The following is a 26,069-nucleotide window of genomic DNA, read 5'->3' as shown; positions in this document are numbered from 1 at the left end:
ATTTTGTAGCCTTCTGTACTCGTTATAGGCAATTACTTAATTTCTTTGAAACGACTCGCATTTCTGTGCATTAAAACAAATTCTTACATGCCTTTGGTTAAGAAGCTACGTTCCTTTGAGTAGCAAGTGAATGCTTGGGACAGAATTGCTTTGGTAATTTTCTCTTTAAAGTTTTCAGGCAGCTGAAAGATATCTGCTGTTTTGCCTTTATTGTGTGCAGTTATCTCTCTGGGATAAGGGAAGCAATCAGGAAGAATGTGATCAGTGAGTCTGACATAACTCCGACACCGGCAACAGCAAATAATTGACTGATACGAAGGAGATTTATCTCTGTTGTAAAATGGTTAAGAAATTAAGGCATGTTATAGGCCAACTTCTAATCACCGATACATAGGAATTTAACTGATTTGCAGTCAATGGAGTCGCTCCAAATGTACACTGCCCTAACGCGGGTCCTGACACCGTTTTCTATTTCAAAGTGAGTCAGCTGTTGGTCTGTACTTTGTGAATGAAAGAGCCACTTAAATCTGGCATTTAAATGATCCAGTCGATTGTTTAAAAGAAAAAAAGCGAAAAGAAAACTGACACACCCCAATAATACTCCGTCTATAGCGTACGTCCTGTGTTTTCTGCCACTTCACGAATTTAAAGGATTTTTTTTTAATCCTACATCACTGCATAAGGAGATGTTCACCAGAGGCTATGGGGGAGGAAAATGGGAAGCAGCAAACCCAGCCCCCTCTGTTTTTCAGTCTATTCCTAGAAATGGCCTTTTTGATAACACTAAATAAAATGAAATTATTCCTTTGCCACAGATTCAGAGCAATCCCAAAATAAGGGAACAAGCCAAGGCCCTGATAGTCCTTTTCACTTAAGCATCCTAAAAATAGAGTAATTGGAGGTTTGTGGGCAGAGCTTTCAGAGCAGAGTCATGCCTTTTCTATGACTGAAGTCTAAATTTGTTTGCTAGAGTCTGAAAAATGCCCCAAAGAAAAGTAGGTGTACAGAAGAGAACTTAAGCTTCTGCCTCAAACTAATTTCTGTTAGCAGAGTCATTTACAATTCAAGCAGAATTTATGCTCACCTGAGATGATTTGTGTTTTCATCTATGCCCTGAGTAAAAACACTTCAGTTTATATTATTCTCATTAAAAACAGCCTCCACCTTAACATCCTCTCTTAAATAGTCCTCGGTGTTGCATTCTTGGGATGTGCTAGGCATTTTCCAGCTAAACCTTTTTGATGAAGCAGAGAAGGATGGATTAGTTCACTCTTAAATATGAAGACTTTGGCAATAAAGCCCTACTGTTGCCATGTTCCATTGTAAGGCAGGTCTCTGGGAGGTAATGGAAGGAGTAAGCAATTGCAGGTAGATTATATAAAACTCAAGCAATAGAACAGTGAGCCACCAGACTTTCTGTGAAACCTAAAATAAATCAGGAGGGGTTACAAAAAAAAACAAAATACCTCATCAGTTGTAACACTTCTCTGCACGAAACTTGGGAGGTAGTATTTCTTCTAGGTGCAAACAGGCAGGTGATAAACCACAGTAGGTGCAAACTCAGTGGAACAAAAGCATAGTCAATTTGTTGCATAACTAATGTGTTTTGGGGGAGTTTGGGGAGGTTTTTGGCTTTATTTCTTTTTAACTGGCTATTGAGTTGTCTGTCTTCTGGGGGCAGCAGGTCTGGTGTGATTCTCACTGAAGAGTCAACCAGGAGTTGAGTCAAGTTTTGCGGTTGATGTAACAACTGCTGCCCTTTAGCATGCTTTCTTTGAGTTAAGCATATGCAGCCCGCATTGAACTCCCTAGAGACCTGCTGACTGTTACAACCAACACCAGCAGGGTCAAGATCCCAAGTCTCCACTCATGAAAAACTTCTTTGAGATTTATGGTGAGATTTTATTCTACTTGCAGAATCCCAAGCAGGGACAACTGTATGCTTTGTGTGAGGGATGCTGCAGAATTAGGTGCTGGATTATTGCATGCTTCCCCCAGCAGACCTTGCATAAAAGGCTAACAAAAAGGTGTTTTTTTCTAATTCTCTGTTTTAAAAGGTATTTATAGTTTGTTGCAATTTGAGTGTTTTCGGACACAGAAACACAAATTATCCCAAACTGAAGAAACAGATGGATTCAAATAAAAAAGAATTTGCGTGACGGAATTACTGAATGTGACTTATAGGGACTTTACCTTAATATTCACACCAATGTACTTTGCTTTTTAACATAGATTTTTTTCAGGGTGGTTAATTATTTTTTACACTTCCCTCTCCTACCTATTTTAAAATACTGGAAAAACGGACATGTAGATTAGAGCTTCCCAAAGACATTTTTAACTAGCTCTTACTCAACATAACATTCTCAGTCTCGCTGATCTTAGCAGCATTACAAGGGTCATATTTTCACAGGGATGAACCATTCATGGCAATTTCTCCAATAGATTTGACACCAACATTCTTTTATTTTGGAGATAAGCTTTCTATTTTTGTCCTATTTTTCCCACAACTGACATATTTATTGACGCTATTGCAAGGAAAATCCTCCTTTCCATTAATATTTGACTTCTGCTCTTTCCTCTTGAAGAGTTTCAGGATGATAGAGCAGTAAGGGAAGCTTTGGTCAGTATTAGAATAAGCATGTGCATGCATTAATAAAAAAACAACCTCTGAAGTTTGAGAATTAATATTTAAATGAACACGTACACAAACACCATGGTTATCCACACAGATGTAGCATTTTATTTGAGTAGACTCCTGCTGTAGATCAACAAGTAGCATTTATTGATTGTTATAACAGCAGTTCTAGTTCCAGAGAAGATTTTGATTGATTGTCCTCATCCAAAGTGAGTTCTTTCTCCATCTCTCTAGAGTGTTCAGTGGCATTGGCAGAGGATAGTATGGAGACAAAAGATTCCTTTCTGAGGAAAGGTCTTTACAGTGTCTGTTTAGATTCAAGTAATTAGTTCAATGCTCTTTGCTATTTTTATCCAAGCAAATTGATGTATCTGTTATGCTAAATTTATAAACTACTGGTAGTCTTATAGTTATCTCATGTCAAGTCTTCATCCTACTAAATAAGGTGAATGTAAATTATTCTACTGAAGAGAGCAGGAATGCATCTACAACTTGTGCTGTTTGTTTAATCAGACAAATCTTTCTCTGTTACCTTTTAAAATCAGTATTTCAGTTTTAAGAATTCCAAGCATCTAAAGCATGTAGAATTCTTTATTGAAAAGCTAGAGAAATACTTAAATAACTTTGCATTTTTTATCTAATATTAAGCCGTAAGATACCTTACTGCATATTTGAGCCCTACATGTTTTTTGCAATTACAGTTTAATCTCAGACTAGGTCAGGAGGTAAAAATGTTCTTCGTGTATTTTTCTGTGTATTCATATAGATAAACAAACTCAGGCACCCCTCACTTACTAGCACCAGATGCAACCACTGAAAGTATTTTGTAGGTACTTTTTTGGATCATGATTATCACCTGATAGGCAGCCCACTTTCCTTATCCTGCTGTATTCCTGCCACTTTTTATGATCTAAATGATCTCTCACATTTTAACTGAGTTTTTACCCATTGATAGAATCAAAAATGAAGTTTGTCCTCCACCTTTTGCTTTTCCTTTGTAAGATGAGACGTATGATACAGGATCCTGGAAAGGAGATGTGTGAATATACTACAGTACAGTACTACATCTTAGTGAGTTCTCCACTGATGACTTGTCTTGGTTAGGCTCAGTAAGTTCTCCAAATTTCTTCAGGCTATTGCCCAAAAATACTGTTACTATTGTAAGTCAGCAGCAGCAGTTCCCCCCGCAAAGAATTCTGTGCATGCATTCAGCCCTTCTGAACAATGAGACTGATTACAGAGTTAATAATCTTCTGACAAATTGAACTAGAAAAACCTGCTTGGAGGCTATTCTGCAAAAGATCCATTTTTGCAATGGCATGAGCATTAGATAAACCTCCAGAACTTGCAGGACTGAACTGCCTCATCATCTGTGCAGCTTCCTAAGAACTGGACTCTTCCATGTGAACTGGAGGGAGGGCTTTGCTCCATGCCAACGCAGGAAGGCTTGGCTCCCTCTGAGCTGCAGCCTACCTCTGGATGGCAGTACGGTCACTGGGAATGGGTGGGAATTCCTCCAGCTTTTTCTCAGGAAGCAGGAGCCTGGGAAACTTACTGGTTTTTACTCCCATCAACTGAGGTTTGCCTTTGCCTCGATTTTTCAAAATTTGCCACAAAGTGCAAAACCTGAAGGCTGGAATCTCCATGCAGGGACTGCAAATCTGTATCTGCAGGAAACTTCTTGAGCTCCCATGTTTTCAAGGTTTACTGTCCCTTCCCCCATCTGAATAGTTCATTACAACTGGTCAGCATTCTGAGGGGCTGCTTATCTACTCTGATCTTATTACACTGCCTGACATGAATTACTGTATGTTCTCTATAAATTGGTGACTAAGTAGGAACTTCTTTCATGCAAACTTGCTATACTGACTTACAACTTATTTTTTTTTATTTTAAATTAAATTTTTAAAATGTTTGCAGAGTATAAAGATGTTCAGCTTAATAATAAGCTTTCTTGAACTATGAGGAAACTAGAGGCACACTAATTGTAAGTGAACAGTTTTAGAGCATATACATTTCTCCTCCACGTATGCTGCAAGTAGGAATTGTCTGACTGATTTTCTCCAAGTTTAGAGTTTAGCATAAGTTTTTCTCTTTGGCCTTCAGAGTGTATCTGGCTTTTTATTTTTTAATTTTATATTTTTTTGGAAACAAATGTTGCCAGCCAAATCAATGGGATTTGAAACAGTATAGGGAGCCAGAAATCGAACTTCACAGTGAAATCATATAGTCGTCATTCCCATAAAGTGAGATTGCTTTCTTGATAACATTCATGCACATCATAGCTTTCTTAAAAGTAACACATCAGTGTAAATGTGTATGCTGGCATACTAAGCAAAGTCAGATTTTCCTGGTGTTGTATCTGTGACACCAACTGGGAGTCTAAAATGGTCATCAGCAACATTATAAACTATCCTCTACTTTCTAGACTGCCTTTGCAATCTCATTGCCTTCAAATGAAGTGCTAAATTACATTTGCAGGAGCCTAGTGAAGACAATAGGATTAGAATAGGTGCTACTGAAATCATAATTTATTAATGAAGTTAATATGGTGTATGAGGCCAGAGGGAACCCACTGTGATGATCCTAGGCTGAGGCTACAGAGGCAGCATTTAAAGGGAAGGGTATCCAGTGTTTGCTTTCAAATTAAGAAAGATTTTTAGAAATCAACACAGACCTGCGTGCTCTCATTTTCACATTCACTGTCAATGCAGTGCTGTGTTTTAAAATGCTGAAGTGAATAGTAATGCAAAAAGCTTTCCTTTACCAACAGCCAGTTCAGTGTGACAGACCTTTGGTTTCCCATAGAAGGCACAGTAACAGTGCAAGACTGTGCACTTCTGTGTTGTGCATTCCTCTGCCCATTTGAACATAAATATCTCAAACTGAAACTTTTCCTACTTACTTTTTCAGGAAGAAGTTGCAATCTAAGCCTTCACTTTTCAGATTGTTTTATTTTTTCCCCATTCTTAATGCTCATTGCATGTATTGCGGTCAGTTTTTCATCTTTTTCCCTCTAATTAGCTCTGTGATAACTTCTAAGCAATTTACCTCCGCTGCTGGGCTCCAGTCTCAGAAAATCTGAGCATATAAGTGGTCCCATTGATTCCAGTATTTATACTTTAGTGCTGGGTTACATGCTTGAAGAACCAGTTTATACCTTTCAGATATAGATAAATGACTGTCGTATCTTAAAGTCATGATTTAACTGCAACATAAACATGTCTTTGTTTTCATCAAAGCAGTTCAGTTCCTCTGTTATAATAAATTTAACAAGTCTGCATGGGCTTCTTCTAGTGCTTTTTCAGTACATTGTCATCTTTTCCTTGAAGAACCTTGAAGATATATACAGACACCAGGTCATCCAGGAGAAAGAGATTGTACAGATGGTGTGACTGCACTGGGTGGGTGTGTTTGGGGGCAGTTGTGTGATGAGAGCCCTGAAAACGGGCTCAAAGTCTAGTGTCAGTGTTGTTCATTTATGTTGTCACTTCTCAGTTTAGTGCATCTTTGTTTTATCTTTGTTTTGTACACTGGTCTCAATTGCTGGAAGAAATTCTTCAGGGATGTGGTTTTCAAGATGTAACTGGACAGGATGCTGGATAATCTCATCTAGGCTCCCTTTTCTCATCAGAGTTGGACCTGATGGTATTTTGAGGTCACTTCCAGCCTAGGCTGTTCTGTGATTCTGTGAGCCAGGTATTTTTGAAAGCATTCCCTTAACTGTTTTTGTTATTGTGTGGAAGAGGCAGAATTAAAGAATTTATCATCATTATTGTGTATTCATTCACTTCTTCGTTCTTTTCTGATGTCTGTAAGAAGAGAATAAAAACTGGTGGAAACCTGCAGCTGGAAGTGCTCAGAAAACAAGCCCAGTAGTGTGATCAACTGTCTCTGTTGTTAAATTGTTTATGTGAATAATCTGGCTAATAATTTATTGTCAGATCCCTCCTATTATTTCTTACTCTTGTTTGCTGTGCTGGAGTCAGGCTGGGGAGCGATGGATGGGTAAGGGATTGTGTATATAGCTGTGTAAAATTTCTGCATTCACAAAGGCTTTAAATTATCATGTATGGCTTATTTTGATGTGGTAAAGTCTACAGAATTGCTACTTAAGCATGCAGTTCATGTTAATGCAACTCAGCCCCTTGTGAGTTGCTGATTAAGTAGGTTATAGCATAGCCCTTTGCTAGCTTTTCTTTAACTGATACATGGAACTGAGTTCAGTGCTTCTTCACATTTAATATATTATCCTAGAAAACTGGAAAGCAGTCCAACACTTCTTTTTAATCATTGTGGATTTAGATTTTCTCCTTATTTTATTAACTTCTTTTCTGTACAACACTTGGCTTTAGAATATAATGAAAGTGATATTCTGTACTTAATCCTTGTTGTCCTTTAAACCTAGAACTACCTTTTTAATTTTTTTTTTCTTGAAGTGTACTGTGGACAGATTTAAAGGCTTGTGAGTTTCTAGTCTTCCCACATGAGGTAGTTTGGAGCTCAACAGAAATTCAGCTCCATTAGGATGTGAAAGGGAAAGACAAGAAGAAGAGGGAAGATATGTTAGAAATGGAATCACAGAATGGCCAGGGTTGGAACAGACCTCAAGGATCATGAATCTCCAACTCCCCTGCTGCATGCAGGTCTACCAACCTCCACATTTAATACTGGACCAGGCTGCCCAGGGCCCCATCCAACCTGGCATTGAATACTTCCAGAAACAGGGCATCCACAACCTTTCTGGGCAGCTGTTCCAGCACCTCACCACTCTCTCTGTAAAGAACTTCCTCCTGACATCCAACCTAAATCTTCCCTCTCTCAACTTAAAACCATTTCCTGGACAGATAACATTGTGTATGTGGAAATTACAATTCCTGTTTTTTGGTGTTTTTTTTGTATTCTCTATGAGAAAGATGTGTTGTGCTAGGATATGCACACACACAAATGATTCCATACCAGTTGTGTTGATCCCAAGGTAAGGGTCTAATGCTTCTGTGCAGACAAAATAACAGATGAATCAGTTGTTTGTGTGAGCAATTTGATGCTGTGCTGGACCTGCTGCCCCACTTTACTAATAGTTCTGTATAAAGACACTGCATGTTCTCTTGTAAACTGGCAAATACTTTGTAATAGTCACTTAAGTGGCATTATCATCCTCCCTACTAACTGTCCTACTTATAGCATGTTCTTATGGAAGAAAGAACTTTCTCCTAAACTGTTGTGGCTGCTGTTGCAGTAATAGGATATCAAACAGGCAAAATTGTATGTGTTGTCAGTGGCTGCAGTTATACAGTGTTTAACATGAAGACAAGATGTTAAGTTCATATAAGGTACTATATTGAAGTAATTGCCCACTGACTTGATTTCATGGCCAAAGAGAACATTTTAATACCCATGTGAATTTTGAGGTCTAACTTTCCACGTGGAAACACAAAAATCAAAGGCTGCAAATAGGCATTTAGATGCCATAGGGCTGAGAAATATTTATGTTAGTGCACAAAATAAATACCTGAAGTAAACACAGGTAAAAAGAAATGTGAATGATATAATGCTGTGAATATGAATCTGGTCCAAACTGCAGACAAGGGGGGAAAAAAAAGTGTGATTTAAGTGATTTGTTTTATCCACCTCAAAATTAGCTCCATTGACTTGGTTCTTGCCTAAGTCTCTTTGATTTTACTTTCAAGATCAACAGCCTGGCAATGTAAAAACTTCATTCATTAGGCTATGTGATGACTGGGGTTAGGTGAGTATAGGTTTAGGCTAGATTAATGTACACATTTTCACAGGAACACTTAATGGTTAGAATGGATGGCTTTGCATTGCCCTTCTGCAAATCTGTTCAACAGAATAGAGATTGAGTGATTTGGTCAGAAGTTGCACAGAAGGTTAGTAGCAAAACTGAGCCTCTGAGGTGCTGGCTTCCTACTTTCACTACCTGGTGGGAAACTTTCACCCAAGGAAAGGCTGTTTGTCGTTTGAAGATGGGTAACAGAGAGGAAGAAAGGGATTTGAATGCTAATGTGCTTTCACAGCTGTAACCTGATGCTCAAGCTTGCTGCAAGAAACTCAAGTAACTCTGCCTTTCTGTTTAAAAACTGAATATGCATACCTTCCTAGTTAAAAACAAACAGAACCCCAAATCTCCACAAAAGCAAAAGAGAGGAAAAAAAAAAAATCAAAACTATTACATACATAGCCATAGGAATTAGGTATTATTTATTTTTTGGTAGAAGTAAAAAAGCAGAGGTATAACCAAGCAGTTCTTCAAGCATACATACACCACATATAACGTTTCATTCCATTTGAATGATGTAAGAAGAAAATTTATAGTGGGGGAAAAAAGACAATGTGAGATCTAGATAAAATCTCTATTCTGTCCTGCATTTTATCATTACATTCTTGTAATATTTTGAACTCTTGGAAGCTATTAGTGGCTCTTCATATTTTTATTTTAAGGATGCTCATATTTCCAAGCATTTTCTGATTTTGTTCCTATTTGTAAATGTTTAGTGCATTCTTTTTGTCATCCTTTATATTAAAAAAAAATAAAAACAACAAAGCACAAACCTACTGCCAATTATGTTATGTCTCTCATAAGTGTCTCTTTCAAACAATATGTTCAGAAGTGTATTTATTACTTTTTAAAAGTAATACGGTAGGTTTGTGGCGGCTTGAAAAGTAACTTACAACCAGTAATGTTATGAGATTGCTTACACTGACCTACATCTTTAAAGAAACTAGGCTACTTTTAGGACTTCTGGTGGAAGTTTTGTTATTGATTTCAGTGGTACCAAGATCAGGGCCTTTGCCTAGATCCCAGTGATTCTTCAAGCAGGAAATTGTCTGTTAGCGCCTGCTGAAGCAGGTGGCATCAATCCAAATGGCTTCACTGCTTACATACAGTCCTGTGTGTGTGTGTATAAATGTATGTGTGTCTATGTTTTCTGTATTTAAAATTGTCACATCTCTATGTATATGCACACATATACCTGATAATATTTTTCTGCTCTTGAAGCAGAAGGAGTCAATGGTATTTGTGACTGTGCTTTCTAAGGAGCAGCGACAGTTATTCTTTAAGGGTGAAACTGAGCATCCTAGAGTGTTCACCAGTTTGCAAAGAGCAAGAACAGGGAACAGGAAGTATTGGTGTAGCTGCATGCTCTCTTATTTATTTATTCATTTATTTTTATTTCTTTAACCACAGGTTTTCTTCCCTAAAATACTGTTGAAGAGGAGTTTCCTTACAAAGTAAAAGGAAGCTATTGACAAATAATTGCATGGCAACTGTTTAAAGAGCAAAACAAAGCCAACACAACAAAATGAACAAAATTAAACAATATATAATAAAGAATAGAATTGTCCACGTAGCAAAATACTAGAGGATCTGAGAAATGCTTGTCATTGTTTACTGATAGCACCGGTTATAGCAACTGGATTAAAATGATTGGTGTTATGCTGTTTTCCTATAGTGAAGCATTGAACAGAAAGAATGCTGTTACACTGCTCTGAATTGAAGTGATCCTCCTGTATGCCTAACATGTAATACTAGCATTATGTGTGGTGTGTGACATTATGCTATGCCAGCATAATGAATGAAACGTCTGGTGTCTTAAGTACACTTCCATCTTCCAGCAGGTTAAAGTCATCGTCAAAAGGAGAGGCACCCTTTGGGCTTCAACTTTAAGAAAACCAAGTCCTTGTGCAGATTTTTTTCAGAACTGTGAAGCTATGTGATAATTAAGGGCATACTGAAGTTGGAATATATTTTTTTAGAGATAAATATATTAAGATCTGCTCTCTGAAAAGAACTATGTGATACTTAGGTGTTGATGAAGGCCTGGCAAGAAGAAGAGTATCCTGAAACATCTTCTGTAATGATTAAAAAAATGCACTTGTTTATAAGTGTAAAAGGCATCAAATTATGAAAAACTAAACAAAACTCCTAAAATTACTGATCTGTGATATTTGTGATATTATTAAGTATGTTTAGCTGTTGTAGCAGCAGATTTTCTTGTCAAAGCAGCTTGTTGTAGGTGTGCTATAGGAAAAGTGATTTGGCATTCTTCCTCTTGATCTGGCAGCTGTATGTTTTACTGCAGTGCATGTTCTGGTATTGGAAAAAAGAAGAGACTTTGAATTTGTAAGGCTCCATTCTGGCAAAGCTTTCAGTTTCTTTACTGGATGGGCATTGTGATAGGGAAGATGAAAGGAGATAGAGGGCAAATCTGACAGTATGCCTCTAGAATTTGTGGTACCAGTAAAAATCATAGAATCATTTTGGTTGAAAAAGACCTTCAAGACCATTACGTCCAGCCATCAGCCTGACCTACACAGCCCCACCACTAAGCCATGTTCCTTACTACCATGTCCACATGTCTCTTAAAGACCTCCCTGGGCAGCCTGTTCCATTAACTGACCATGCTTTCCATGAAGAAATTCTCCTTAATGTCTAACCTAATTATTTCCTGATGCAATTTAAGGCCATTTCTTCTCATTTTGTCATATGACACCTCAGAAAAGAGACTGGCATCCTCCCCACTGCAACCTCCTGTCACCAATAGAGAGTGCTGAAGGCTCTTTTCTCTTGTCCTGCTCTTCTCCAGACTAAACAGCCCCATTTCCCTCAGTTGCTCCTCATCCTGTTTTCTAGGCCTTTTTCCACCTACATTTATCTTTGCACATACTTGAGCAATTCAATGTCCTTCTTGTAGTGAGGGGCTCAAAACTGAACTCAATATTTGAGGTGTGACCTTGCCAGGGCTGTGTGTGGAAGGACCATCACTCCTCTTGTCCTGCTGGCTATTCTTTCTGATGGATGTAGGACAAGAGAAGTCATTTTCCATCTTTGTCTCTAAAATTCAAGTATGCTGTGTTAAGGCAAGAAGGATGAAGCAGGACAAAAGCATATCTAACAGCTGACAACCTTGTTAATTACATAACATATAAAACAATGGTGGAGCTGTCCTAGATTTGGATTTGGGTTTTGGAAGTCTTCAGTGTTGTCCAGGAAGGGTAATTCAAGGCAGGCCTCCTGACTGGCCTCAGGTTGACAAAACAATTTTGATACTCAAAAAAGAGATACCTCAGCAATTTTAGGTGTGATATTCCGGTCAAAATCTGATCTGCCTGATGTGTATTATGGTTGTTTATTGTACCCTTATTTCCAAAAGATTTTGGAAGGTACACAAAAATATATGCCCAATTCCTAAACTGCTTTGGGTTGTGACAGTGCATTGTGTTAGAGATTCTAAGTGGTGTTTGAAGTTGCATTCAGATATAGAGTTGGATGAAACTGGAATTAGAAGCACTTTGAAAATCTTCAGAAAAAAAATAAAATAAAATAATATTAGGAATGTTTGCTTCACCGCACGAGAAGTGATATGTCGCTGTGTCAACAAATTTTCTTTAGAGGGTGTTGCTTTGTGTGTTTTTCATGGAATTCGTGGTGAGAGATAAGACCCACCTCAAGACAAAGTTACTTGCTTGATACGGCCAGGTCTGTTCCGTCTACATCTACAGATGGAACTTGATTTGCATTTTTCTACTCCGTATATAAGAGGTTGAATTAACTGCTGAGTTGAGTCACCATTTAACCATGCTGCGATTTTTTTTTCCTGAAATTCAACTTAATATTTTCTTTGTTTTGCAACTTGTAAATCCTGTGTAAATCCAGAAATGTGAGGTAAAACATTTTTCCTTTAGCTAACAAGAGTCTCCTTCAGTTGCTGAGTCCCTTTTAAACTGCCTACTCAAGTTTCTCTATCATACGTGACCAACGTTCAAAAGTTACTTTTAAGTTTCTGTGTGGCTATAGATGTGCTAGTTTCTAAAAGAAAATAATTTTAACTGAATTCTGGATTTTTCTTCTCTAAAACTCTTTCTGGTGTGCACAGACAAAACCTACCAAATTACGTAGGTCGCTCAGAAAGTAATGCCTCCTATTTATTTCCGTGGAAACTACAACAGATACAAAGAGCTCAATAACATCATTTGATAGAGCAAATTCTCATCTACAAAACACTAGTTTTTAACTTAGTCACCAGCAATAGCTATACAGTTTTGCAAGCAATGAATAAGAGCCTGCATGCTGTACCTGTAAAAATATGCACCAGCAGAGGTCATCCACAATCATCACTGCTGAAACGCACCACCCACCGCCTCACTGTGCTCACATCCACTGTTTGGTTTCCATAAGCACTCAGCAAGTGTTGATGAATGTCAGTGGGTGCCATTTTTTCTGCATGGAGAAATCTAGGTCCATAACTTTACTTCATGTGCACTTCCATGTCAGACTGCCCCTTTTCTTCTGTCTTTGTCATGGTAACAAAATGTAACGGAATATTGGTGGGAAGGCTCAGCCTCTTCTGCCACATGATCAACATCCACCTCTGATGTTGTGGTCCAACATAAAAAAAAAAAAAAAAAAAAAAATCAGAGGTATGACTTCCAGAGCAGCCCTCATAAATCGTAGAAAAACTGTATATAATATTGTTTTAAAATTCTGGTTAGGCCAAATTCATATCACTTGAATGCTTTGTGGTGGCAATCCCAGGAAGCAATCTTTTACTTAAAGAACAAAACCAAAACAAAGAAACTAGAAATAACACAAAACTACCAGCATCCCATGAAGTATCTTAATGCATTTCTTAGTTCCAGAGGCCTTGCATGTCCTTTTTCTTACCTGTGGAGAGCAGAAGGATTATTTTGATGAAGGGATGCTATAGTTGTTGTGTGGATCTTCAAAATGAGTCAAAAGATTGAGTGGAGAGAGGATGAGACTCAAAAAAGCTTTGTGTTGAAGGCCCTCTCAAAATTGAGAATGTGTTAATATGAGCAACAACAGGCTGTCAAACTGGCAGGCTAGTGAACAAACACTTGTGTGAAGATAATTTGGCAAGTAGAATCATGTGTGCTTTATGTGGTCACTGTGGAAATTAGAACAACATAATACGCAATATTTTTCAAGATAAATAAAAAGTTTTCATTTTGATATGAAAGATCCTCTAGACAGCTACAATATGTTTCTTATATTAAAGTAGAATGGCATTTGCAGAAAAGTTTTAATGCATTTGTTTCCTTTGTTTTGTGATAGAAATTTTTTCAAGTTCTTTGGAAAGTTGGCCTCACCATATACGAATTTTAGAAAATCCTGGGTATTCTTATAGATTTACAATTCAATGGATGGCTCCTTATTTTTGGCACAGCTCCCTCCGGAACAGAGCTGATAGAGGTGGCAGCTCCTCACTATGATGAAACTTGCTTACTGATTGGAGCTTTCTTTTAATTCTGAATTTACTTGCTCTCCTATATGATCTACTCCTTTAGGAGATCAGATGGCAGAAAAGTAACAGGATGGGAAAGTTTCTTGAGGGTTCCTTCTTCCATATTGTTCCACCCTTGTCCTGTCATGATCTACAGGGCCTGATCTTCTGATGTCTTAAAAATTGTCTGCTTTGGTACGGCTAAAACAGCCTTGAGCTAGAAGACTGCTTTATCTCGCCATTTCAAGACTTATTTCTCTTGGCTGTGTGCTATCATTTGTTGTGAACACGGTAGCCTCTCAGAATAGTGTTGTCTCTGTCTCTTGACCTGTGGATGCATACGTACTTCTGCAACGCATCCATTGATGAACAAGCTCCTTTCCACTAAGCAGCATGTCATTTAAAAGGAAGATCACTGTATTCTGGCAAAGGCCTGAAAGGACTCCTGTTAACCTAGAATTAATAAATGACACTTACGTCACTTCACTCTGTACATAGTAGAAAACTTTGCAGATGAAATGTTTTGCCACAGCAGGAGCAAATGATTAGTATATCAGCTTAATAATTGGATCAGAAGTCTGAAGTTTACTAACTCTAAAGCAACATTTAGAGTAAAACTTCTATGCTTTGGTTTCGTGCCAGCAATGGTTTTATTTTATTTTTTTTTCCTGATTGCAGTTGCAGGTGAAATAGTTACTTCTCGTGTTGTACATGGTAAAACCAAATTCCTTTACCTTTTTGCATGTTTAAAGCATACATCATGACTTGCTGTGTGAAGCTAGTAGGGCTATGTTTACAGCAGTAAACCCAATGAAGTAAAATTGTGATGTACTCTTTTATTTCTGTGAGTTTGTTGTATCTATATTTCCATGCTGAAGCCTCCTATTAGAGTGCTGCAGAGCAACCTTACCAGCACATAGGTGAGGACTTTCTTGTGAATTTTTCAGCTTGCTCCTAATTGATGCAAGAAACGTGGGAAATTTTTTTCATTAAGGAAAATAAATGGTTCAGTACAGAGTTATGTCTACTGAGGAATTTTTGTTTGACTTAAATTAACCATGTTGAAGTAGTATTCAAATTTGAGGACGTAGCCATTCAAAGGGCATTGCCATGTAGTTTTTCTTAATAAAATAAATAAATAATAAAACAACAACAACATGACTTTAAAAAGAAAAGATTCCTAAAGCTACAATTAAAACCTTCATGAGTTTTGTAGAAACGCAGTTTCTGTCAGAAGCTGTTACATTAAGCAGCACTAACCTTTTCAACTTTCAGAGGAAATGAAATAAAGAAAATAAAAGACGACCATCTCTGACTAACCTGAAAAGAACATTTAAGTGAAAGAAAGCACCATGGGTAGCCATAGTCTCCCTAACTTTCCAAATTAAGTTGTTACATGAAGTGCAGATTTGTTAATATGTGTATAATTGCACCGTGGTTACTTCTTTTACAACATCATTTGTAAGTAGAGAATGCTCCTTTTTAACTGCAATCTGGCTATTAGGTGTGAAGATGAATATCACTGAAGAAATACGATTTTTAAAGTCAAACTAGCATTGAGAAAAGGGAGCAGAACAGAACTATCTTTTCCACTACAGAGACTTTCATGAGGAGATAAACACAGTTCTAGACGAAGAAAAGTGGAGACTGTTTCGTGTGATAATATTTATATTGAGTGAGAAGAGCTGGGGATGTATTAGCTTCTTGCTGTAAGAGGAAGGGCGGGCAATACTGAGCATTTTAGTAAGTTGAATGTGAGTAATATAGGTAATATAAGTAAATATGTGATGTAGTAAATACAAGTACACGATCAAAGCAGTGAAGGGAGATCAATGATCACATATCAACAGTCTTGTTTATTTTCATTATAGAAACATCCATTTAAGGGTAGTGGTGCAGATGGCTGGGAAGACAAGGAGAACATTTTCTCTAACTTTTCTGGAGAAATGACAGTCAGCAGGTAGCAATGGCAGGGGTCTGAATTCTGATTCAAAATAGGTTGCATAAAGCTCACTATCTACAGATTGGGATGGAAATATTGGCACACCAGTGGTAGTACATAAAACAATGTTTAAAGATGAAAGAATGAAAGTTGCCCACTAGAAATCTTTGTTGATGAAAAAATTTGAATGCCTCTAGAAGCAATAAGACAGATGAAGAAGGACTAGGTCCTAAGAGGACCAAGGCAGAACACAATCCTAAATTTCACTAGCATTTGACACAAATAAAACCAAACATTTCCTAGTAGAGATTATAAACATATTCCTCACTCAAAAGCTTTAAATTATGCCTTAAAACAGCTTTTCCCAAGGTTATGATGGTAGTCTGTCTCAATTAAAAATAAACCACTCTAAAATTTGAAAATTTCTGGTGTAGTCGTTAGAATGTCTGAGTAGTGTATATACTTTTTTCTATTTACTGGTAACATAATTGGAGTGATTGTTCCAACAGACAGCATCTGTATGTTCCTAACAGAATTCTGTGCATGACTAGAATCCTAGAGGAGGAGAAGATTTATTTCATTTAACTGGGGTTGGGGTGGGTGCCAGACAATTAAAATATGTTTAAGCCAGAGAAATGAAGTAATTTCAAACTAAGGGTGAACTAAAAAGAAGCAAAACAAAGGATCTTTCTTTCACTTTCTTATTAAAATAAAAAACATAATTAAATTTAAACTGGCAATGTTTGTGGTGTGGCGACTACAAAATTTAGCCCAATGGCTAAAGCAGTGCATAGAGTCTTTATAGAGCCCATCATCACACAAATCCTGCATTAAGGATAAAAGTAGCTCGAAGTCCCATTTTTAGATCTCTGCCTAGGGCATATTTCACACAAAACCATATAGTTTTCTGTAAAAGCTCTCTGATTACTAAATAGTTTTGCTTAGAAACTGCACCTTTACCCTTAAAGTGCAGAGGCAAAGCTTTTAACACGCTGCTAAATGTTCTGTGCACTTTGTATGGTGCTGCAAAGATGAGGAAAGTAAAGGGTTTGCACTTTTACAACGGGCTGGGTGAGCAGACTTGCAATTTGCATTTGCAAATCCTTCTGATTTTTCCTGGCAAATGAAACCCGCCAGCTTGGTGAAGTCTGGGAGAGGGAGAGCAGAGCAGAGGTGCAGCAGCTGAATTCCAGCAGGTGCAAACTGCCCTTCGGGGAGAGACGCAGCAGGGAGGGCCCCATGCTGCACAGAGCTGTCAGCAGAAGCTCATGGAAAACAGGCATGCCTGGTAATAGCAGTGTGAGATGGACAAGAAATGGATGACAAGTTATATGAGGACCAGCAAGAGATCCGTGTAAAATTTGTTGCTACATATGTGGTGTTTACAGCTGTATTTTGAATAAGGGGATTGTAATTCCTTAGTTTTCCTAGAACAAGCACTGAGTTCTTATCATTGTAATGCTATCTAAAGTATATCCCTTTTACGTACCCTTGCCTTCAGCTTAAAGCAGATAAACCCTTTTCACAAAGTTCGTCTTGCTGGTTTTTATGCATTCTTCAACTCCTAATTTTGTGTATGAAAAGCTAAAACTTTTGCGTGGATGCTGATTAATGGAAGTTACTGTGTTGCACTGTGACGTACAACCTGCTCTTTTTCACTTTCCAAAATGTCTGATCCACAGACATCCCAGCAGAGATGAGAGCAAATTCTGATGGGTTTATATGTAAAAAAAGCACAGGTGATCCTTGGCCTGGGCTCATCCTCTTCAAGGAGGAGGGGAAAGTGCTGGGCCTGCAGCTCTGACAGACGTGTGACAACAGCTGCTGCTTCTGAAGGCCCTGAGAGAACCTGGACTAAAAAATGCCCAAACATGTTTTGGTAGGAAACGCTTTCTCTGAACCCATCATTTTAATGATTTATTTAGCCTTCACGTAACTAGAAATTTAGAGAATATGCAATCTGTCTGCTTACGGAGGAAGTTGTCAGTCATCCCCCATCTGAAATGAAGCTCCTCTGGCAGTTAACTGCAGGCACTGCTGCAGTCTGAGTTGGGGCAGCAGTTCACACACCAGTTTTTGCTGTCCTTCGCTCTGTGTCTGTAAAGCCACTTTAAATTCACTGTTAGGAGACTGTCAAGCTTGTGGTGCAGGTCTCAGGAATATCCCACAGCAGTGAGTTCCAAGGCTGTAGATGATCCTGCCTTGTCCATTTGGACAGAGGCCTCTTTCTTCTTATCAGATGAGATGGGGTGAATAGTTCCCGATCCACGCTTTCTCAGCACTGTTTGTTATTTTTGTATACTTTGATCATGCTTGTTCCTACCCACTTTTGTCAGATAGGTGTTCCCAGTCCTTTCAATCTTTTTTATCATTCTTACTGCACATCTTTCTGTTGTATCTTTATTAGGTTTCTTAGCTCGTTTCTAACGAGGAATAAGCAAAGTATTCTAGATGAGGTCAAATTGTTGATGTACATAACAGGTAAAATCCCAGCCCTATTGCTGGGAATTCACTAATATTGAAGGGGTGAAATTTCTCCCGGTGCTGTCACATTTCCTGTGTTTCTCTTCCTTCTATTTTTCATGTATTCAACTTCAAAATTCGGCAGCTAAGAATTTAATCTAGAGTCCTACTGATGCAGCATCCTCCATTAAATTGCTGTTAGTGCTCAGATTAGCAGCGTAAGTTTGGGAGTGGGAGTAGTTCCCTCCCCAAAGTACTGTAATGAAAGGGGTGAGATTTTCTCCTGATTCACATTTGCTATGGAACCATACTTGCTGTTCATTTTGGATGACTGGAACCAAGGGCATCAGCCTTGACTTTGAACAATATTGTGTTCACAGTGACCTTTAGCCAGAAAATCTGCAAAAATGCATTATACAGCATATGAAAACAACACACACATACACACACACACACAAAAACCCACTTCATTAAATGACTTTGTCCATAATTTACTGTGAATATGAGGGAAAGCAGTCAGAGAGGCTTTTATAGCATTTGTAAAAGAAATCCGTTAACTCCTCTTCCCTCCCCAGAATCATCTAAGAAATGTTCAGATTGTTGCTGGCTAATAAATACAGTAAATGAAATGTTAATAAATCACCAGCAATTTAGCCTGACAATAACATGGATTGACCGCATTGATTAAATTGATTATGTTTCATATATTTACAATATGTAGACACAAGCCCAATTTATTTTCTGAAGAGTTCAAGGTAGGTATCATTGGTTTAGGGGAAAAAAAAAAAAAGAAGAAGAAAAAAAAGCCAAACAAAACAATGGAGTAATGTTTGTGGTTGCTATCTGCAATAATCTAATGCTGACAGAGAGCAGTATTTTATTTAGTAATTAACAGTGTAAAGGGGAGAGAAGCTGTCATGTTGGTTCTTAAGCTGGGGAATGTGATGAAAGATGATATCTGCGATCTCATCCTTTCCACTTGTTTAGGATTGTCAGGATGAGAAATGTCAGCATTATGAAAGCTCAGCTCTGCTCTTGATATGATAAAACCCTTCAAAAGCCAGTCTTTCTCTCCCTCTCCCCCCTCCTTTCTCCCTCTCCCTGCACTTGCTTTTTTATTTATCCTGTTTTGTTAGATGGCAGAAATATAATTCTTTTCTTTCTTCCTATTATAAGCCACCATTTTTGTTTTATTATATGTTTCACAACCCCTAATGCCCCACTGAAAATTACCTTGTTAAATGACAGTGTTTCAAAGCCATGAATCCTTTCCACCATTCCCTCAGAGGTTTGAAACAGTCAACAGACTGTAAAGAATAAATAATAAAAAAGTATTGATTATTTTGATGACTGTGAGATTCAATTAAGTATTAATTTTGCCCTCCAGTGGACCTATCAAGGTATTCAAAAGGGAGGATTCGGCTCAGCTAAATGTGTGCTGAGTGCTTCAGCCTTAAATAGGGAGAAAATGTGTTTACCTACAGTATTTGAAGAGGAGTGCATTGATGCACAGAGTCCAATATTTAAGTGCTGTGCAAATTAAGCCCTGGTGACAGTGACATTGTTTTCAGCGATATGAGTATTGACTAAAGAAGTGCATTTGATGACAGCTTAAACTATTTGTATTGATTAACATTTTCATAGATTATCATGTGTCATATCAAATTCACTTTTCAGACATGAATACATTAAAAAACCCATAGGCAAACATCGACCAATGTGATGACGGGACAGAGGGAACATGCTAACCAACCTACTTGCTCGCTGGTCACCTGTTCTCTGCATAAGAACCATTTAGGCATGAACTTAGCAATAAATAGCTGCCAGGGAGCGCAACAAGGTCACTTGTTCCTTTCTTTTTTTTCAGTTTTTTTTTTTTGACTCTGGTTTCTCTGCTGTCATGGTATTATACCTGTTAGTTTGCAAACGGGATAATAGAGTGTGCTCGGAAATAATGCCTGACCCCAAATGTCCTCAGTGAGCAGAAGATAAAACTGATCCAATTCGTCAGGAAACAATTTAAATACGTAGATGTAAGGTTTTATGGGGCTGTAATGTCCCAAGCACGACATTAATTGCAAACTGTTTGTGTAAGTATCTTCCCTCATTTTATCTTAAAAAAAAAAAAAGATAATTGTAATGTTTATGTGTTTTTAATTTTACAAACAAAAATATGTGTTTGTGTGTGCTTACAGACTTCTGAGGCACAGCATCCCAGAGGCGAGAACCGCTGGAAGAAATCTGTGTCTCTGTTGAGTGTGCGTGCTGCAATGGCTATTTGTTGCTGTGTATTTTCATAGAAACACTGGCGGAGGGATGTGTGTGTGTGTGTGTGTGTGTGTTTGAATTTGTTAATGTTGCACGGAGGAGGATGCCTCTTTAAATCACCGGGGAGTGCTGGCAGGGCTTCTCCTCTTCGGTGCCGTTGGAGCATACAGGAATTTCGTTTCTTACTACGTTAAGGACAGAGCGAGGTGTAAAAACATACACACACAAAAAGCACATCCCACAATTAAAGCTGTGTTGGTTATGTTGCTTTCATAGAAGTTTTTCTCCAAAGCATCCTGAATCTCTCACATGCTAGTTGAGCTTTAATAGGGTGGGGAGTAATGGAAAACTCATTGGATCTGTAATAGCTCTTCACTTGACTGCAGCCAGCAATAACAGCAGGAGCAGCCAGAGATAAGAGAGAGAGAGAGAGAGTGTATGTGTGTGTGTGAGGGAGAGGGAGTGGAAGAGAGACTATACGCACACCAAAGCTGCCACTTTTTTTTTTTCCCTCACTCTTTTTTCCCCCCATCCTAGGATCCAATGATAGCTGGACAAGTCAGTAAGCCCTTGCTGTCACTGCGGAGTGAAATGAATGCAGAGTTGAGAGGTGAGGACAAGGCAGCTACTTCAGACAACGAGCTGAATGAGCCCCTGCTTGCGCCTGTGGAATCAAATGACAGCGAGGACACTCCCAGCAAGCTCTTCGGTAAGTCTGTCTAGGTATTTCATTTCACTGCTACCATGTTGTCCGGAAGAGCAATCTCCCCCCCGTTCTTTTTTATTTTTTATTTATTTATTTTTTTGTTTGTTTGCTCAGTACTCTCATAAGTACCAAGGAGCACGCAGGCAATCAGCCCTCTGCTCCCATTGCGCCTGGCTACCGCGAGTGACACTGTCACGTCCTGAAAACTTTTGTCAACAGTGAACTTATTTTATGCAAGTTGCGCTCGTTTTATCTTCTTATTTGGCTCCGAGGTCTCTAATGGTAAAAATAGAAGGGGAATCCTTTTTCTTGGAGTATTTCGCTAACATTTATGGCGTTAAGTGCTGATGTGAGTGCATGATATGCTATCAGCCCTTTCTGTGGCTGGGCTAAACTGAGGAGCTACCATTTTAAATGGTAAAGATAAAGCAGCGTGAGGAGAGCTGAGACAGTCCCATGGCAGGCACTCTATACTGAGTAAACAAAGGCTGCCAAGCGTACTGCACGTGGAGCTGATGGCTTTAAAATTTCAATTAGAAATAAAATACTTCTTCTAAAGCGCCTGCCAGAAAAAAAAAAAAAAAAAAAAGCAAAACTGTTTAATTTTTAACTAGCCTAAATTATGCCAGATGAAAGCATAACCTTTCCTCATCAAAACAAAAGCAGTAAGAGTGGCACTCCAACGCAGACATCTGTCATTCAAACGGATGACACCCTGTAAGCCAACTCAGGCAACTCTGATCTCTAATCAGAAAAGGGAGCAGAGTTGTTGAGGCGCGTGCTTGAGTGATAGATGTTGATAGATGTCTGAGCTGGAGCAGTACTGCACGGTGCACAGTGACATTTTGGGTTTAGTGTGACTGCTCTCTTGGAGGAGTTCCTTTTAATTATTTCCATTTGTGACTTAAGCCTTAATAGAAGCAGAGCATTTCCTTAGTTTTTCCATGATCCTATAAGTAGAAGTTGAAGGGAGAAACGTGTTGTTTAATGAGAATGCTGCTTTAAGGCACAAGAGAGAGCCCAGTTTCTAAGATTCAAGTTTTGATTTCATAATCTGTAAGAAAATCTGTAGTGGTGTTCACATTTCAGTATTCCAGCTACAGTTAGAGCTGCAAGATTTTATAAATAAAAGAATACATGTGACTTTCTTTAAAAATATTCCTCACCCCTTACTAGAAGAAATAGCACAAAAATGTTTAACTCAGTAACTTTGCTGCAAATAAGGGAAAATAATAACAATAAACCTAAAATTTAATTTCTCGGTTGCAGTAATGACCATCACTGAATATCACATCCATGTTTAAGTACCCCCTTAGTAATCTTTGTTTCCATGGAAAACATAATTTCTGTTATCAGTTTGTATATTCACACACCACGTAACAATTGTTTTAGTTCATTTCATCCAGGAAGTAATTCTGATGTCTAAAATACAGGAGGCTGTTACTTGCATATATACTGGTTTATATATTTTATGTGATCAAATGTACGGGGTTGCGTCTGTTAAATAAAGCAAGGTATATAAAAAAGAAAAATGGACTTTTAATTTGAGAGTGCTGAAATGTCTGCTTTTAGACCAGGCGAGTCCTGTGATAAAAGGCGGGCTGTTTTTTTGAGCCATTGTCATTTGGGTGCTCAACAGTGGTAATGAAATATACGCACGTACTTTCATTAGGGTTGTCATGTGGGATTATAGGAATGATGTGCAACAATATCTGATCTGCTGAATTGTAAATGTAATTTGTGTACCTAAAACAGCGTTGGAAAAGCTACAAATTAGTATGTTGTGCTGTTTGTTTCAGCAAGTGTCTTTGCCAGCACGGTATATGTATTGCTAAAAAGATGTAAGTAAAAAAAAAAAAAAAGAAAGAAGAAAAGTAGGTGAGATAGTTCTTCTGCCTCAGTATGAACTTATGTACTGCTTATCTGAGTTCTGTGACAATTACAACAGATGCTACAGATGTTGCAGCAGCAGCTCTTACCAGTTAATTTTAGTAACTTTGAGAACAGAAAGAAAAACGGGGCTAATTTGATACATTGAAGGATGAAATGAAGCAAATTTATTCAAAATAGATACTTAGCCTTTATGTCCTGGATGTCCCCTTTAAGATGTATTTGCAATAAATATTTAAAATTTACTTTTATTTAAAGCTTTGATACTTGCATATGAAGGATTATTCTATATCTGTTTCTCTTTGTTTAATGTTATGAATAGCATGTTAGGAATGCATACTTAGGGGCTTTATTTGCAGTCCCTGAAATTACATTATTTGTGAACGTGTCTGACATATGATGGCATAGAGATTGGCATTTTCTTCCTCTTTCTTCTATGCAATGAAAGAAAAGAAGTTCCTTTATATAAAATAGCATGTAATAAATTCTGTGTGAAAATTTGCCCAGATCTATTCAGCAAGAGAGGGAGAAGCATTTTAGAAAGTCACAGGGAGGAAAACAAAGTTTTCCTACGCTGTCTCTTTTGAGTTTCTTGAAAAAATGGTGAATATCATGCACTGAATTAATGAAAATGAATGACCAGCAGTTGTGTGTCTTATGTTTTGTCGATGTGAGCAATATTTCATGAGTCTTATTTTCATACAGATGAACAGAATTGAATGATTAGGTGCAAAGAGCTTTATTCTTTCTCATCGGACACATTCTGCTTGGCCTTCTTGTGACAGATGGGTTTATTTCTGCAGACACCCACATTGCTCACCTTTTCCTAAAATCCACGTCTTTTATCTTACACTTCATTGTTTCAGTATTTCACTGCATACCATAGAAACAGTGGGTATTCATTTTCTGTTTTGGTAGCACGTGGCCCAAAAAAAGGCACCTCTTTAACACCTCAGTCCCTGCCCCAGGTGAGAAGAGGGCAGGGCTATGATGAATTATGCTCATATTTGACTAGGAAAGATATGCATTAAACTTTTGTTTCTCTTGTGGGTGATCTGATACCAATTCTGGTACCGTTCTGAGGTGGATGCTGCAGTTCTGTGTGTCTCAGGTAGCAGCACTAGCTGGGACAAGTTTTTGGCAGTTTGAAGTAGCTCCCACCTGAAGCTGCATTGGAATGGGCACTTAGTCACTGTGCTGCAGTGTTACTTGTGAGGGGTGGCAGGGATCAGCATGGTTGTGATTGCTGCCTGTTTGCCCGCTTTTCTTTCTATTGTGGTGTTTTGGTTGGGTTTTTGTTTGGTTTTAATTTCCAGAAGAAATGGCTGCCCTGTAGCTGGAGGGGTTGTAGCTGTAACGCTCACCTTGTGGTTTTTTATCAGTGGGCTTTTTCACATCTTAGAACCTGCGTGCAAAAATCTTCCGATACTGAAATAGTGTGAAACAAGAAGAGAGCTAAACACAGTGAGAAATGCTTTCTGAAGCGCAAAATACTGGGAAATCTCTATATTCTGAGGCATGTAAACTCAGAAGTAGCATTTTGAAGTCTGGAGTTTGTGCAGGTTTAGAGTTGCCGTTCCAGAAATCCCACTTTTGCCTCGCAGCAAAAGGCAAAGCTGCTTAACTAGACGTCTTATGTTAGTTATTTATTGTTTAAAATATTTGTGAAGCAGTATCTCCATTGTAGTCGTGTTAAGTAATTAAGCAACACATAATTTAAGGTTGGCTGGCTGACATTGCTGGCAGTGTTGTTTTCAGATCAGCTTGTGTTACTCTGCAGTATGCTTCAAAATAGCCACACAGGCCTAATTTCCCAGTTCTCATTAGAAAAAGCTTTTTTTTTTAATGATAGGTAGTAGCTTCGCTTGAATAAATACATTAGGTGTCTTTTTACACCATGTCCTTAAAGAAGTTTAAAATAAGTTATCAAGAATTGGTCTGGAAAATGTCAAGAACAAAACAACGTTTAACTGTGTAATATCATAACTGCTGAGATTCCAAAGCTGGTGTAGACACTGGGCTTATGTTGTGCATGAAATTCCCTGTGCAGTAAAAACCCCAGGAAATTTGTCCAAGCTTGAGAAGCACCTGTGGGCTGAGGTTGGCTTTTGTAGGGTTGGCTCAGATCAGTGAATCCTTAATCAAAGGTAATTTGTGGCATAGTTAGATGTTGGCTAAGATAATTCTACTAAATTATAAGGAATTGTGTTTGTTTGTTTTTGCAATATATCAAGCCTGTAGTTTTATGCATAAAGCTCACAAATGATAATTAAAAAAAAAAAAAAAAGTATTTTAGTGAGTGCAAGACCCAGTCAACATCAGTCGAGCAGAAATGTTTCCTACTTAAGGGTTGCAGGACAGCAGAAAAATAGAAAAAGAAATGCTTATTACCTTTTTTTTTGAGATTTGTGAAATTAAATCTTCCAGCTTCCTGTGATGGAACTGAAAGCTGTGGTTCTGTACCAGCTCTCTGCTTTTTCATAACGCTGTGTACGTTTGAAATAGCGAGTGGGCTCTGTGAGTTAAAGGAATCTGCACTCGTTTCTGTAAACAAGGGTTTGGTTTCAAAACCCTGAGCTGACTTTGGTATTTTGTTTTCCTTCCCAGAACCCGTTACCCCCCCCTCAGACCTGAGAGTGTCTTCCTATAGAGGCGTACACATGCGTGCTGCAGCAGAACAGGGCAGAAGTTCTTTCTCCTGCTAGCAGGTCCCTCATATTGCTCTTTAAGGAAACACACGCTATCCAATATCATTTTAAAACGAGAATGGCCTCAATTAGAATTTATGACGCTGGCTTTGTTTCGGTTACAGAGGGTGAAGGCTAAATTGTTTTTCACCTCTGGAGACGATGGCTCGGCGGGTCAGAGCGGGGGTCACTGCCAGGCTGCTCGGAGAAG

General features: G+C 38.3%; 1 protein-coding gene across 6 annotated transcripts in view; it reads left to right on the top strand.

Annotated features, from left to right (window-relative positions):
• The window catches only part of POU6F2 (POU class 6 homeobox 2), a 338,317-nt gene that overhangs the window by 67,292 nt on the left and 244,956 nt on the right, over window positions 1-26,069 (top strand). For 4 of the 6 annotated variants that reach the window (XM_090142231.1, XM_031599404.2, XM_090142232.1 and 1 more), the window contains one exon: window positions 21,113-21,284. In XM_090142231.1, the coding sequence (XP_089998357.1) occupies window positions 21,119-21,284 (166 nt within the window). In that variant the 5' untranslated portion in view covers window positions 21,113-21,118. Of the gene's footprint in view, window positions 1-17,048; window positions 17,133-17,655; window positions 17,724-21,112; window positions 21,285-26,069 lie in introns of those variants that run through there. The other 2 variants (XM_090142233.1, XM_090142229.1) reach the window with 2 other exon arrangements.

This window comes from Phasianus colchicus, chromosome 6 (genome assembly GCF_987193195.1).
Source record: "Phasianus colchicus chromosome 6, bPhaCol1.hap1.1, whole genome shotgun sequence".
Lineage (NCBI taxonomy): Eukaryota > Metazoa > Chordata > Aves > Galliformes > Phasianidae > Phasianus > Phasianus colchicus.
The sequence above is the reverse complement of the archived record's forward strand: the minus strand, read 5'-3'. Positions and strand labels throughout refer to the sequence as shown.